Source organism: Poecilia latipinna, unplaced genomic scaffold (assembly GCF_001443285.1).
Source record: "Poecilia latipinna isolate Pla-1442-1.1 unplaced genomic scaffold, P_latipinna-1.0 Scaffold777, whole genome shotgun sequence".
NCBI lineage: Eukaryota > Metazoa > Chordata > Actinopteri > Cyprinodontiformes > Poeciliidae > Poecilia > Poecilia latipinna.
The window spans coordinates 159,313-174,877 of NW_015113393.1; the positions used below are offsets into that span (position 1 = coordinate 159,313).

General features: G+C 38.0%; 1 protein-coding gene across 2 annotated transcripts in view; it reads right to left on the reverse strand.

Annotated features, from left to right (window-relative positions):
* Positions 1-15,565, reverse strand: part of tmcc3 (transmembrane and coiled-coil domain family 3) — a 48,575-nt gene that overhangs the window by 21,528 nt on the left and 11,482 nt on the right. Inside the window, exon 1 of one of the 2 annotated variants that reach the window (XM_015046380.1) lies at positions 9,045-9,324. The exons of the other annotated variant lie outside the window; for it this stretch is intronic. Within the exon in view, the coding sequence (XP_014901866.1) occupies positions 9,045-9,047 (3 nt within the window). The 5' untranslated portion in view covers positions 9,048-9,324. Of the gene's footprint in view, positions 1-9,044; positions 9,325-15,565 lie in introns of those variants that run through there. 2 annotated transcript variants of the gene reach the window in all.

Below are 15,565 nucleotides of genomic sequence, written 5' to 3' on the forward strand. Positions count from 1 at the left end.
CTTAGCATTGCTTATTTATTTAAGTCTTTTTAAAATGTTTGCACTTTTTAAGACTTTATAATTGGTGTTCAGGTATTAATGTTACAATCTTTCAATAACACATAATTATCAAGTGATATTTCAAGTTTCTGTCAACTTTAAACAATTTTAAACTCAAAAACACTTTGGGCCGCTGGATAAATGACTGGCCAAACACCCAACCACCGGGCTTAGCAAGTTCTCTGGGGGAAACCTTGATCTAATGTTTAACACTTATCAGTATTAAATTTTCTTTTAAGTGCAACAAATTTAGATTTTGACAGATTGATAAACATAAATACAAGAGTTTTTTTTTTCAACTCAGCAAAATGTACATCAAAAGTAAAAGTGGTTTGGTGGTGTGTTTATTTTCAAGCATTTAATGAACTGGGGAAAGAGAATCCAAATATTTCAGTAACTGATCTATTAATCAAGGACATTCAAATAAATAAAAAAAATCACCAATTCCTGCCTCTGTCTCTGGAAAAAAAAACTGCTCAAAACTCATTTTACAAAGTAAATCTCAACTGTGTTTAAAACGGCGCAGTCCCATTTCTGCTGAGGGAAACCCATGGCAGCAGTTCGTATAAAACAGCTTCGACATTCATGTCTTCTCTCTCTCTCGAGGCGCCACAGCAGCTGACACATGTGTCTGACATCAGGGTCAAAGAATTTTGCTAAATGTTTTCACTTGTTTTTCAAACTTGCTTTGGGCATTTTTTAAATGGGTGATTCTACTTCCTGACTACTTTATTTTGCGGTTCTTGTATTGCAAAAAAAAAAAAAAAAAAAAGGAAAAAAAAAAAAAAGCAACAGCATATGTTTGTGTTTATAAATGACGTCAGAGGAATATGAATATGTCCAAAGATGCTTTCAGGCTGCTAGAAAGCGAGAAAGAGCAGGACTAACTTATTATGGGCAAGTGGCTTTGTTTTATCCATTTCTATTGTAAGATACAGATAATTTAAAGTGTCAACTCCATTACGAAAAAAAGCCAGAATGCAAACACCAAGGAACAAATTCACTAACTTTAAGCTTTGTGACAGCACTGTAACATTAGGCAATATTAAAACTATAAGTAATTTAGTGTGATTTTGACATAAAACATTAAAAACATGCAACTGTGGAATGAAATCTGAAAATAATAATGATGTTGTGTACAATTAAGCCACTCCTTTCTTCAGTATCTCAGTCACTGAAATATCAGAAACTATTATACTTGAAACATAATGTCCTACAAAATATGAATTAATTCACCTTCAATAAAAACTGTGCATCACTGTTACGTATTACCATTAAATCAAAACGCAGAAGGAAAGTGAACCCCGCTCAGGTAGCTCTGATCATCTCCCTCTGATTCAGACGGACAGTTAATGTTTTCATGTTCGGCTCAGTGCAGCAGCTCTACGTTAAAAGCAGCTTCAGGTTCGCTTCAGGCGAGACAGGAGAGCAACATCTGGGCTTCACTTGGACACTTTACACAGCCATTGTGAAGTGGAAAATGTAAACAGGAACAGGAAACGGATCGACGTTATAAGGTTGTGCCAAAACTTCTGGGCAGCATCAAGTTGCTGCTTTCCATGAGGCCGACTAATCGCCCCTGCTTTGTTTTTCCTGAAAGGAGAAATGTTAGTAGGTCAGACGTGCTGACGTCACTTTCCACATTTGAAGTCTGAACCGCATGTCGGCACGGCAACAGACATTTACACTCCAATTTCATTATTTCTGTCACAAAAGAACATAATTCAAAAACAGCAATGCATATATTTAGAATTCTGATGTTCTTGTCCATATTTAACAATACCTCCTCAACTAGAAGCAGAAAACTGCATCCTTCATATTTATGAGAACAATAAACAACAATTTCTACTCCAGATCCTCAGATATCGACTACATATAAATAGTCACACCGAGAGGAACCACATAGTGTACAGTCCTTTCCGTTTTTAGAAAACAAATGTTTGAGCTCTCCATGATTCACAACATAACACTGCTCTGAACTCACAGCACACACACACACACACACACACACACACAAACACACACGGCGGCGGCACAGCATACGCTCCTCCAGAGCTGAGGACGCTGAAATGTTGACATGAGTGTAAGTATAGCCCAGCGGCTTCATTCAGACTGCGTGGGAGCATTTTAAAGTGTCCCCTGGGGATTACATAACTGGACTCTGCAGGTGTTAACGGGCCGGGACTCTTCAGTTTTATAACGAGGTGTTGCATAAATACGTCCTCCGTTTAAAACAGTCCTCTGTGATTATTAGAAACGGGAAAATCCCCAGAATCAGAGACACATCGGTGTATCTAACGGCGTTAAAAACTATTTATTCAAGGAAGTATCCATACAAAACCTTATGTATTGGTCATTTTGTTAGGATTACACACTTTCCTGCCAATATTTAATACCTTTTAGCCATTTTATTGTTTAGATAGAAAAATTAATAATGGATTTACACCGTGTGAAACCTTGGTTGGAAAATAAGTCCACAAAAAGCCATGATTAGGCCAACTAACATTTGCTGACTGTTTGGTTTCAATGTAGGATATTTATTATGTTTATATAGTTTGAGTCATGACTTTTCAGTCTAACTTTTTCTATACTCTCAAACAGTAAATACTGTCCAGCAGAAAATATCTGAATCCTAATCCTTCTGTGGCTGGAAGGGAAGAGGGAAGCATGCTTCTATTGCTAAAACTCGTTTATCTGACCATCAATTCATAAAAAACTAAATTACGACATCGGGACGAGCGGCTACTGGATGGATCACCTAATATTGGACTTCTAAACCAGTGTGGCTCTTTGGACCTTCTTCAATGACAGCATATATTTGTGTTTATAAATGACATCAGAGGAATACAAATATGTCCAAACTTATTACGCCTTAATAAGTTTGACTAAAAATAATGAAGAATCATTTGATGTTTAGGTTGGAAACTGTGCATTTTCTTTGCATCTTTTTCCACAAATCTCTGGTTCCCTTTTTACCTTTTGGGCAAAAGGTTTATGTATTTGCTTAGCTCATAACCCAAAAACTGAAATAAAGTGGTGTTTCTTTCAAAGAAATGTATCAAATTTCCTACGTAGATATTTACCAAGAAATATAAGTTGTCCTTCCTAAAGGTCATTGAACATTAGCGACTCTAAACAAGTTTTATTCAGCTGGACTGACGGTAAAAATGGCTCTCAGATGTAAAAGTTGCAATCCTGAACATGTAAACAAGCAGAAGTTATTTATGAATGAATCTGTTGGAAAGTTGGATTAAACTGCAGCAGGTTTCAACGGCGAGCTCAGTGAAAACCAGCCGTGAATCAGCTTTCTATCATGTGACTCAGGGCTAAAAAGCTGCATGAGTGTTAGCCCAACCCTGGATCTCTTTAATGGGTTCAGTATCAGTGTGTTCGTTAATCCACTCTGTGTTCACACACAGATCACCGCCGCTGTGCGTCTGTTCACTGTCAGCTTAGCCCACTCCATCTGTAATCCAAAAAGCCTGGAGAGGAGGATGAACTGGATGAATGTTTACCTTTAAAAAATCTAGATTACTCACATTTTACTGCTGCAGCTTCCTCCTCATCCCTCATCTCGTGTCACTTATTCCTACAGCAGACAGAGGGAATCGCATTCCTCCGGTTGCCCTGACGACAGAGGCGGCTCGGTGGATCTGGCCTCGCACCTCGCCGTAATCGCACACAAAGTGAGTCGAAGGCGAAGACCATCCATCAGAGCCCATTCAGCAGCATTCAGTCCTCCCTCTTTGTTCAGTCTGAATGGCCCAAACAAAGCCCGGAGCTCAGCTCATGGCGGAGGACCGAGGAGCAGACGAGGTCTCGCTCTCTGAGCCGGCTCTAAAACCGGACCCGATACAAAAGCTGCTTTCTGCTATCCAGAAAGGAAGATAGGAAGCTCTGATCCAGCCTGGTGCTTTGAAGAAACTCCTAGAGTTTCTACTCCAGCAACTGAAAGTTCTGGTGATTAATCGATTTCCATTTACTACTTAAGCCGTTTTAAATAAGAAAACAAAATGTAGTAACATAGTAGAACAACTCTGCCTACTACTGCAAAAATAAAAGAACATATTTTTCGGTAACACTTTATTTGAAGGGGTGTGCATAAGACTGACATAACACTGTCATAAACATAAAGGAGTCTTTATGAATGTTTATGACTGTTATCATGAAGTGTCATTGGGTAAATAATGACACTTTTAATGCAAAGTTGCTCTAAAAGTTGCATAAAATGTCCATTAAAAATGCCAACTTTGCATGATTTTGTAAATTATGATAATTTAATGCAAAGTTGGCATTTTTAATGGACTTTCAATGCAACATTTAGAGCAACTTTGCATTAAATGTGTCATTATTTACTGAATGACACTTCATGACAACTGTCATAAACATTCATAAAGAGTTCTTTATGCTCATGACAGGTGTAATATGTTTATGACAGTGTCATGTCAGCCTTATGCACACCCCTTCAAATAAAGTGTTACCTATTTTTCTTGTCTAAGTAACGGGAGCCTGTTTACATCCAGCTGACCGGCAGGGTGCAGCAACAGGTGAAGCATCAATCCAAGACTCTGTACAGCCAGAGAAAACACTTTGGTATTTTATCTGACTTTTAAGTTACTTGAAAATTGTGGAACAGCGTAATTTTTTTTTTTTGTTGCAATAAATAAATGCTTGGCTTCCAATCCTGGTCTAAATTTCAAATATCAGCAACTGTTTTTTTTTTGCACTCTCAGTTTGCCAATACATTAATTTCAGAATACCCATTTGAACTATGATATATTTCTAAACCAACTGGGTATTCTAACAAAAGTAGTTCAGAAAAATCAATTTATATGACATGAATAATTCAAACTGCTCACCTATTTATTTAAATTTTTGTCACAGTAAGAACCGGCTGAAAATGTACTGAAAAATATTTTCAAAACATTTTCATTACATTAACTTTCTATTCAAATCCAGTGAAGTTGAGTAGAATTGAATAGTAATAATAATGTTATAAACTGTAGAGAGAGAATTTAATTTGCTTCAGTTTTGCTGCACACACAGATGGATTTGTAACTGATGGGGCAATTTATTGTTATTATTTTCGACCCAAATGAACTAAATGTGTAAACAAACTCGATGTGCCTGTTTGTAGACTGCAGCTATTTTTGGTCGTGTTGAATAAATTCCCGTTGGTTTTGTGCCAGAACAGCGAAATTAAAGCATCGGGGAAGACAAGCTTCCCTTTAAGAAGCCTGACAAACGCGCCATTTCCCAGAGGGAGCAGCGTCAGGAGCTGGGAGTCGGAAACACACCCCCATCCGCTTTCCTCCCTCCTCAAAGAGAATGAAGTCTTTGAAAGCGTCTGAAAGTGAGCCTAGCCGACGCGTGAATTATACACACACTCAGACACACATACCTGCACAAGCTGACCTTTTAGAAACCAACAGTATTGATGTCTGAATAAACCAAGCCAACACTAGTTCTGAACAAATCCTTTTCCTCGCTGGTATCAGTTCCTTTTTCACAGTGAAAGTGAGGTAAGTTTTCAGCTTCCTTGGTACCATCAGGTTGGTTGAAAACTCAAAAATCTGATCTTCCTCCTGTCAGTATTGGTGAGGCGCACCACAGAGATGAAGGAAGATATTTAAAGAGAAGCTGTATGTTCTTTGACAAGCAGGTGGTTCATTCAGGCTGCAAGAGAAAACCAGATTGTCAGCAGATAGAAGGATGACAGAGCAGAGAAAAGTAGCTCTATTTGGTGTTGGTGCAGATTATACCAAAAATAAAAACAATCAGAATTCAAAAGAAACTTCACCTTCGTCAACATCTAATACTTCAAGATTTACGGTGCCGGATAAAAGTTGTAAAATTGCAACATTTGTTATATTTTTAGCCTTTGTGGTTGGATTGTTTAACACAAACTGAAAAACGATCCAAATTATTTGAAAAACTTGTTCCCCCACTCTCCTGTAGTGGCACTACACCAAGAACCCCTGAAGAAAACAACACAAAAACGTCTAAAGAAGACAGGAGCGCAAACTTCCTCCTTCCTGAAAAGTAAACATAAATGAAGTAGCGTCAGATTTTAGCGGTTGTAAGATTTCTCTCTTGTCTTTAGCAAAAGACCACGAGGCATTTCTCCCTCCACGTTTGTTTTAGTTGTGTTTGCCCAGAATATTCTACTTCCTGCTTTTGGACGAGCCTCCGGTCAACTTGCCATTCACATATTCAATCAAACCAGCACCAGAGTTCACTGTAACCCTTCCAGACCAAACGTGTCGGCGAAGATCCAGCCAAATATTCAGTACCGTAACTCAGCCACACTTTGAGCTATTTGAAAAATTCCAACGGTTTCTGAAAGGAAAAACGTTGCGCTTTCAAGCAATATCAGGTTATTACGGTAATGTCACTTCCGCTGTAGCAGGGAGTGAATGAGGAGCGCTCTTTTAATAGGCGGTACATCGTGAAAATAACTTGCTAAATATTGAAGGTTCCAGTTCTTATGAAGAAATAGACAAATATATTTACTCACAGTACATTTAAAGAACTGCGTACAATTAAAATAAGCAAAAATATCCAGGCGGAGATTTGAAATTTAGGATTAAATAAACCGACACGTAGGTTTTTAGATGGACCAGAGCTCACTGTTTGGATCCCCACCAGAGTTCGACTGCACATTCACATGTCCCCAAACAAACAAGACTTACAAGACAAATGAACTACAGTTCAATTAAAGCAGACTAAACAGGGCTGGTGTAAAACAAATACTTTTTCAGAGCACTGTATGTGTTGAAGTACGAATCACTGGATAAATGAAGTATAAAGAATGAATGATTGTTTGAAAAAGTGACGTTTTAATTTTGGCGGGTCATGAAGCTCCACTTTTATCTTTTCTTAACCAAACCACCAGGTGCTGACTTGCAAAAATAAAATCCACTCGTGTGGTGCCTTTGAGCAAAACTTCCTTTCACATCAGAGCTGCTCAGCAAAAAACTGCTTCCAGGTGCAAACAATGGAGAGATGCGTGGCCAACCACACGCATCCCCTGAGCGTTGACTAACGAGGGAGGGAAGGACCACCACCAGCCACTGAATGGCTCATAAAAAGTGTCATCAGTAAAAAAAAAATGTCAGTACATGTTCTGCGTCCCACAAGGATACCTGCAAAAACACTCCCCGCCGATGTCTCACACCACTGCAGCACTTCTCACTGTAATTCTCAAACCAAGTGCGCCCAGAAGCGTTTATTTGGGGCTTTTAAAATTGCTCCACACTCAGCAGCTGTCAATTGCAAGGCAGCACAAAAACAGAGCACTTCAACGCCATTAAAACCCACTCCTCGTTCAAAAGTAAGCTTGATATGTCTGATTCCAAAACCGGGACAGAGAGGAATCTATCTGTCATCTTACTCAACGTTGAGGAGCTGCAACACCGACACAAGCAGGAGATGCGTGGCAGTCATACTGACCGCTGGCTGCCGTCCAACAAGGAGCACGGCTTGGGGAAATGGCCCACTCCCCTGGTACCACTTAAACGCCCAATCAATATCCAGGGATTTTATGGTGTGCAATAAAGAAGTGACTTAATCGTCTGCTACTCAAATAACCAACTGTTGAGGCCAAACCTTAAAATAGATAACACTTGTGTGTTGTCTCCTTACAGACTAGAGGAGATACAAACGTATGTTTATGGCAGACTGCGGGAATCTGGATGAAATACATCAAAAAAGGACTGGGTTGAGCTGCCAATTTGGGTTATTTCTTGTCAGAATTCAAATTTTCAAACTTCCTTAAAGTCCTTATTTGTCCTTTTTATAAACACCAAGGATTACTATGAATTTACGGCAGATATTTTTTCAGTGAACAGGCTTGTGATACAGAAACTGTAAAAACTGGAAAGACCAGAAAGAGGCACGGAAAAGCAGACGGGATTTATAGATCGATGATGGACAAACAGAACAATGGATGGTTTGATGGACAAACAGGTACGAAGACTCAAACAGAGCAAAGCAGGAACAGTTAAATTGGTGTACAGATGGACACCAATAGGCAAGTGAAAGGGCAAACTATTGGATTGTTGGGCAAACAGACAAATAAATGGGTTAATGAATAAACAGTTGGACTGAGGGGTAAATAGAGTGAACGAATAGACACATGAATGGATTTCAGGGCAAATAGACGGACTGATGGAACAAATTGATGAACAAATTAGTGGAGAAACAGAGAGGCACATTAATGGACTGATGGACAAAAAGCACAGACTACAAGTGTCAAACCCTGGTCCCCAAGAGAAGATGTCCAACTTTATGTTTCTGCATCTACACACCTGATTCACAAGGACATTAGCAGGTATTTCAGTCATTAGATTCAGATGTGTAGGACTTTTGTCATAGAAAAACAGAGTGTCCTCAGTCAGAGGCGCCTTCAAATTCACTGTAATACAATCTGCTATAGGAGAACCTTCTGCCCACATCCAGCACCATCTACTACAATAACTCTTTAACAAATGCTGAATTAATGAGTTACAGCAACATTTAATTTCCCTTTGGAATCAATAAAAGTACTTTTGAATTGATCTAAATCCATACTGTGTAGTTCCTTGTAATATCCCGTCAATTCATGTTTTACATGTAAGTACTTATATTACACATCATCATCAGCTGTTTTAAGATGTGGCTAAATTTTGATCTAAAAACAAATTAACTTTGGCTTAGAGATAAAAATCAAAAATAAAAAAACCATCAAAATATGTGCAAAATACCAATATATTGGTGTTGGTAACTGGCTGATGTGTAAGGAAGAAAAAAAACAAGAATACATTTTATGTAAATGAAGATCGTCTTTTTCGAATAAAACACGTCAGGACCTGTGGTTGGCGGAAAGCGGTAGACTGTAGAAACTGGCTTTACCAATACACATCATGTCAATGCCAAAACATCTGTCTCTGTAATGATATCAGGGAGTAAACGTTGGTTAGCTTACGTTTGACAACTTCGTCAGCAGCAGAGAAAGCCATATTTACCATTTTCCAGCCGTTAGAGTCACCGTATCCCCACTTCTCCTAAACTTTTCCGCTCAAGCAGGTCCTGGCATAATAATCAGAGAACTCGGACTGGATCCCCCGTTTCGCTGTCCGCGGTTTCAAACGTGACAGTTGACATGTTCGGAGCAACAGATGCCATCACGGCAACGGCCGCCGCGCTCCTGCTGCTGCTGGAAAGCGACCAACGGCAGAGAAGATACGCTCCCTCCTCTCTGAGCTGCCCGCCGCGGTAACCACCTCAGCCCAGCGAGCCGGAGAGACACAGTGTGTGTTTAGGCCCCGCCCTCCCCTGCAAACGGGAGGGAGGGGCTGCGGAGTATATCGAGTACACCCGAATTTATTTAATTCTCTTGAAGAAAATATGAAAATGTCCGGAAATGTCCGGCCAGATCCATAAAATTTAGATAAAAAGAAGCAAAGACAAGCTGGGGGGAAATATTTTTAAGGGATTAGGAGTACCACAAAGGTGCGATTGAAACCATAGAGCAACAAAAAAATGCATAACAAAATAAGAAATTGAGCAAAATAGTCTAAAAATGTAAAAATAAATAAATAAATAATGAAAAAAAATGCTTTTAAAAAATACATGGTCTGACTTTTAACCGCATGAAATATTTTTGTAATTTTTCAGCAAAATTTGTCTATTTTCTATTATAACAAGTTTAAAGATACATTTTAACGAGCACTACTTTCTTTTAGTAAGTGTAAGTAGACACAGACGTACACACAAAGAAACAGAGTTCAGTACAAATGGGACAAAAAAGATTAATTGAAAGCACTCAATAAATATATAAATATATTGGGGTTTGTGAATTAATATTCACTCATTTTAAAATGATTATAATTTAAAAATGCATGACTCATTTCTCCACAGTAAGGTCATTACGATCACTCAAGGCTATTGAAATGAAGAACATTTAAACCAAACTAAGTTTTTCCAGAAGAAGAAATGCACTTTCTACGTTTCAAAAACATATTCAGGGACTGCACTTGAACTACACACCTAATCTGTCAAAATAATGAACCTTTTCGCTAATGAGGATCGTGTTCTTGTCTCAGAGAAAGAAAAACACTCAGAAAATTGTTGGCTTGAAAACTGCTGTTCAGAATAATTTGGTAAATCACATTAGGGATAAAAATAAGTCCATGTATATATTTTAACAGGAACAAACCTTATCTGATGAAGAAAACCTGCTGAAACACAAACTAGATTAACGGACTTTGGTCATAAAGCAACATAACAACAACAGATATTATCCTACTATTGATTTCTGAGGGTTATTGTTTACGATGTTGTTTTTGTGATCACTGGTTGAAACATGTAAACATGACACCAACTTTTTATGTGGACCAAAACAATGGTCAAATTACTCCGCAAAGGCCCAGGGGTTTGAGCCATAAATTATTTAAAGACACAGTAGCTCTCCTTTCAACACAATGATAAACTCTCCAATTAGTTTAGATGGTTATTGTGCCTGTCATACGATAGTTTATTGTCCAAACACACATTAAAAATTCATCCTCAGAAGATGAGACCTCTGGTGGAAACTCTGAAATTTAATTTAAAAAAAAACAAACAAAAAAACACTTGGTATAATCACTTCCTTCAACCCATCCATTGTCACTTTTCTTGCTTTCTTAATTCATACGCAGACCCAAAGCCCACTTTACAAGAACAGCAGGTGAGTCAGGTGCCTGTTAATCTTTGAGACGGATGTGCGAGTGTTGACAGGTTACGTGCTCCAAGGCCCGGTGATTCAGCCTGCAGGCCACAGAACAGCACCTGGTGCTGAGGCGGCCTGCAGGGCAAAAAGCTCTGCCACGGAAATTTTAATCTGATCCCAGCTGAGTCAGTCTGCGTAATTTCTGTTGGAGCCTGAGTGCATCTCTAGGCGGCTCTTTGCTTCTCCCAGCTGCGATGAGTCTTTATTACCTTATTCGCTCTCTGTCCATTTCTCCTGGGTATTGGAGTATGAAATTCATGCTCATGAAGAGGAGTGTAAATAGGTAGAAGGCTGGGAGTTAATTGCTGCATTTAATTATGTGCAGATTGGAGCACTCTTTGTACTTTAAAATTGATTTGTCTGAGAGAAATCATCGGATGTGGGCTCCCAGGAAACAACTTCAGCCTCTAAGTGCCGTTAAGAGCAGCTCTCTGCAGAGCTGCACGACACTTACAGGCAGCAGGAGTGGAAAACAATAACTAGAGAGCTATTTTCCCTCCTGCTTTGGCTCCATGAGAGCAAATAAAAGCACAAACACCACAACTATTGATCAAAACAATCCTCATGATCAACAGAACTAGAAACTGGGTATTTTTTTTGTTCCTTTATGCTATGGCTGGACAATAAATCGATAAAATATTGCGATATCAGTAGATAAAACGATATCTGATGGAATATTCAATTCACTGAACTCCAAACCAGAACTGCACAGAATTCTGGGAGATGTAAACAGCTCAACTAACTCACTCAGTCCCTCACTTTTTGGTTGCCTAGCAACTCACTCACACTTTAGTTGCCTAGCAACAACTTGCTGAGTAACTTGAACAGCAACAGTTTCAGGTTTTGCCACTGTGACTCATAACTGCTTAAAAATAAAAAAAACACAACAATGTGGAGAAAATCGCCAATACTTGATACTCCCTCTGAAACCACTTATAACTGCCTATTTTAATAATTCAAACACAAAATATACCTTAATATGGATTAAAACACACATTTTAGCACTATTGCTGACGCTAACAGCGTTTTTTTTTCTCCGCCCTTGACAGGTGCAGCCAATCAGAACAAAGGAAAGTGAATGGTGCTCCTGGATTGGCTGATTTGAAAGCAGCAGCCAATAGCGCATCAAGTAGAAATGTGTGAAGTTATTTTAGCTTCTGAAGTTGTATTTTCTTCTACAAAAAAAAAATCTGCAAATATTTATTTTCTTGTTTCTTTGTTTTATGTATGTACAATTTTTATTTGTTCTTCTTTAAATAGAGTTTAAAAGGTGAGTGAGATTAAATAGCTTTCTACTTCTCCCTACCTCATTTCTGAACAAATGGTTATTAAAAAATATATTGTTATTTGAATTGTGAATATGTTTGAAATACATATGAAAAAAACACCTCAATTCCACACTGCAGCAAATGCGCAACAGAACGCAATAAAATAGCATTTTATACACAAACCATAAGTGAACTGAAGGATCTCTGTCAAGAAATGTGAACAAAACTGCAAACCTTTATGTTTAAATAGAGCATACTTCACTTTTACAGCGACTGTAAATGTTGGGAATTTACGACCACCAATGGAGGCCAAAACTCACATGTGCGTCAAAGATTCAAGCACTTGCGTGTATTTCTGAATTCCACATTGCATATCACATAACACTATTGTTCTCTTTCCCCCATCATGAATGTTTGTGTTCTTTATGGACTTCCTGCCTCACTTCCTGTCTCTTTCTTAGAGGGAACATCCAGTTTGACCTCAGAAACACCAGAGACGTCTGGAACAGAGATCTGCAGTCAGTAATCTGTTGGGCATAGGATCAGGATGTTGTAATGCACTCGAGGAAAACCTGGATGTTCATCCATGCAATAATGACTATCGGTTAACTGTTTATTTGTGCAATGGCCAATTTTTAAAGTGTTCAGAGAAAAAAATCTGTGGGGATGAACTCCTTGGCCTCAAAGTTATGTGAAATTATCTGGACGTAGTTATTAGGTATAAATGAGAATCATTAGAAGAATGAAGAATTCATTATTCTTTATCGTATTTTGAACCCAAGAAGTGGTATTTGTGGTTTCTCTAATTGTTCTTTTCAATCTAAAACAACTTTTTAAATCAGGAGTGTCAAACTCATTTTCATTTTGAACCACATCAAAATCATGAATCCTCTTAAAGGGCCGGTTGCACCAGAATGCATTGATAAAACCCATTAAGAAACGGTTAAAATATTAATAAGGAACTGCCTCCCAATTCGATGCGGAATATATTTTACCACTAATAAAAGTCCCTCCAGGATTTTGTGATTTTTTTACAATAAAAATCACAGATTTTTTTGGTACTAATTTAGAGAATTTTGAGAGTTTACGCTTATCTATGACGTTAAATGTGACTTTTTGTTACTTGGCACATCGATCACGAGCTGTAACCTGACATTAAGTAAAGCAGTGGAGTAAAAATAAGACATACTGCCACATACTGATCAGGTATTTAATACTTAAGTAGCCATCTAGATATGTTTTTGCTCTAGCTTGAGTGATTTCTTCTTTCTTTAGAAAAAAAATACATCAAAGTTGTGATATTCTTGATGAGTTGCTTTTTTATTCCAAAGGAGTCATTCAGAAAATGTAGCAACAGATGTTTCTTTCCGTCTAAAAACGGACATTTTTAATTGATTAATTACTAACTTCAGAGCTTCCCCAGTTTGCAAATCGAAGGTCCATTAATCTCCCCGTGTTGACATCATTCCTGCTCTGCGACGTCACTGCCTGCATCGGTTCCTCTACCTCTGGGTTTTTCAACCAGCATTTAGGTGAAGATCAAAGTGAGAAGAGAAACTGGGAGCTCAGTGATACGTCAGGCAGGAAGGGAAACTCTGCAGGGCAGACTGTTCAGACATGACCACCAAATAAAACTCAAACACCAGCTTTAAACAAATATTCCCATCAAACTGCAAACCCTCTCTTTAAGAGACAAGAGAGGGTTTATTCAATAACTGCTTATAGAAATTTGCATTCAAGACGGATGAAACCTGCTGTAATGTCATAGTAATTTTAAATTCAGTCACCGCTGTGGGAATGTGTCAATATCCTGCAGAGCACAGTAGCAGAATAATAAAACTCTCTTCTGGGTGGATGTTAGCATTAGCATAACTCCTCTTTCATTCCTGGTGTCAAACAGGCTAAGGACAGATTTCTCACATGTTTAATCAATGAAATTAAAAGATAGACATCCACTCATATCATAACTGGAGGATTACTGGAGTTAATACATCTTAAAATAAAGCAACATTTTCTCACTGCAGCTCTTTTTTAATCTCTCCTCAAATGGGAGCGCTCCTAATAAAGCTGCCAAACCTCTGCACATTTTATCATAAGTCAGTGCCAGACATTTAATTTTCTTTCAGGACGTTCCTCCCTCTCGTGTGAATTTCTCTTCCTGTCCCTATCGCTGTTGATTTTATCACTCCTCTCATGACTTTTCATTTTATATTAAACTGAGGTCTAAAAATATATCATCCATACCTCAATACCGCAAAGTTCCTCCATATCTTCGTTTCTCATCACAGAAAGTGTTGATTTCTCACATTTTGAGCGAGAAGTTATTTTTCTAAATGTCTCAGAGTGGAAAAGATATTTTTCTGTTACATCCCGGGGCGGTTAAGAAAGCGTGGGTGACTCATGCTTTTAATGTCAAACTGTGGGTCAAGAGCAGGTCAACTTGTCATCATCTTTGCTGCCCTGCAAAAGTCAAAATTTAGAAAACTTTGGGAAAGGACACTCAAGTTGTCCAGAATTCAGTAAAAGTCACAAGACGAATAAATCTTTCCAAAGAAAGTAATTTTTGTTTAATTTACTGTACTCTGCAGGAGTGACCAGATGTTTGCAGGTTTCAGCAAATTAAATTTAAGATTAAAGGCTGTTTTAATACCAATGTTGAGTGAAGCAGAAGCTTGAAAGAGCAATAAATAAATAAAAGGAATGGTTAGGAGAGCTGTATTACAGTCAACAAAAAAAACCTCTACGGCCTTAAAACTCACAATGCCAACGTTAAAAGGTTGGGTTTTTTTGGGTTTTTTGCAGCTAGCCTCATGTGGGTTAGCAGTAGAAGTCAGCAAGTGTTAAAAATTAACTTCGTCCAACCAACTGGCGACAAATTTGCACTTACTCCTGATATACACAAAAAGCTAGCTAGCTAGCTAGCTAAAAAGCTAGCAAGGCTAAATTAGCAGCTGGTTAGCGTTAGCCTCAACCGCCTCAAGTCAGAGAATGAAACGAAGATGTTTAGATACAACCTAAACTTCTGTCCAACATATTTTAAATTAATGTATTCTTAGAGGATACATTAATTTAAAACCCATTAATATATTCTAGCCAAATTACATTTTAAGTGAAGGGATGCTAACGCTGATGCAAATGAGCAACATTATAATCTAAGGCCTCCAGTCTACAGTGCTTTACAAAGTTTTTCACTCCCCTTCAATTTCTTTGCATATTGTCAAATTAGGATTTTATGTGACAGAACAACACAAAGTAGTGTGAAATTGTATATTTATTTTCAAAATATTTCAAAACTATAATAAAAATCTGTATATGGAAAAATGGGAACAAAAAAGCTATAAGAAACAAATTTTCAGTTTGTCATAAATCATGTAGGGGACACAAAAGACAAACAAATATCGTTTTGACAAAGAAATAAAATTAATTAACTAATATTTCTGATGGTTTAATGTATTTAGTTATTTCATGACAGTCATGCTGGCAGCTGATTAGAGCAGAAAATGTTACA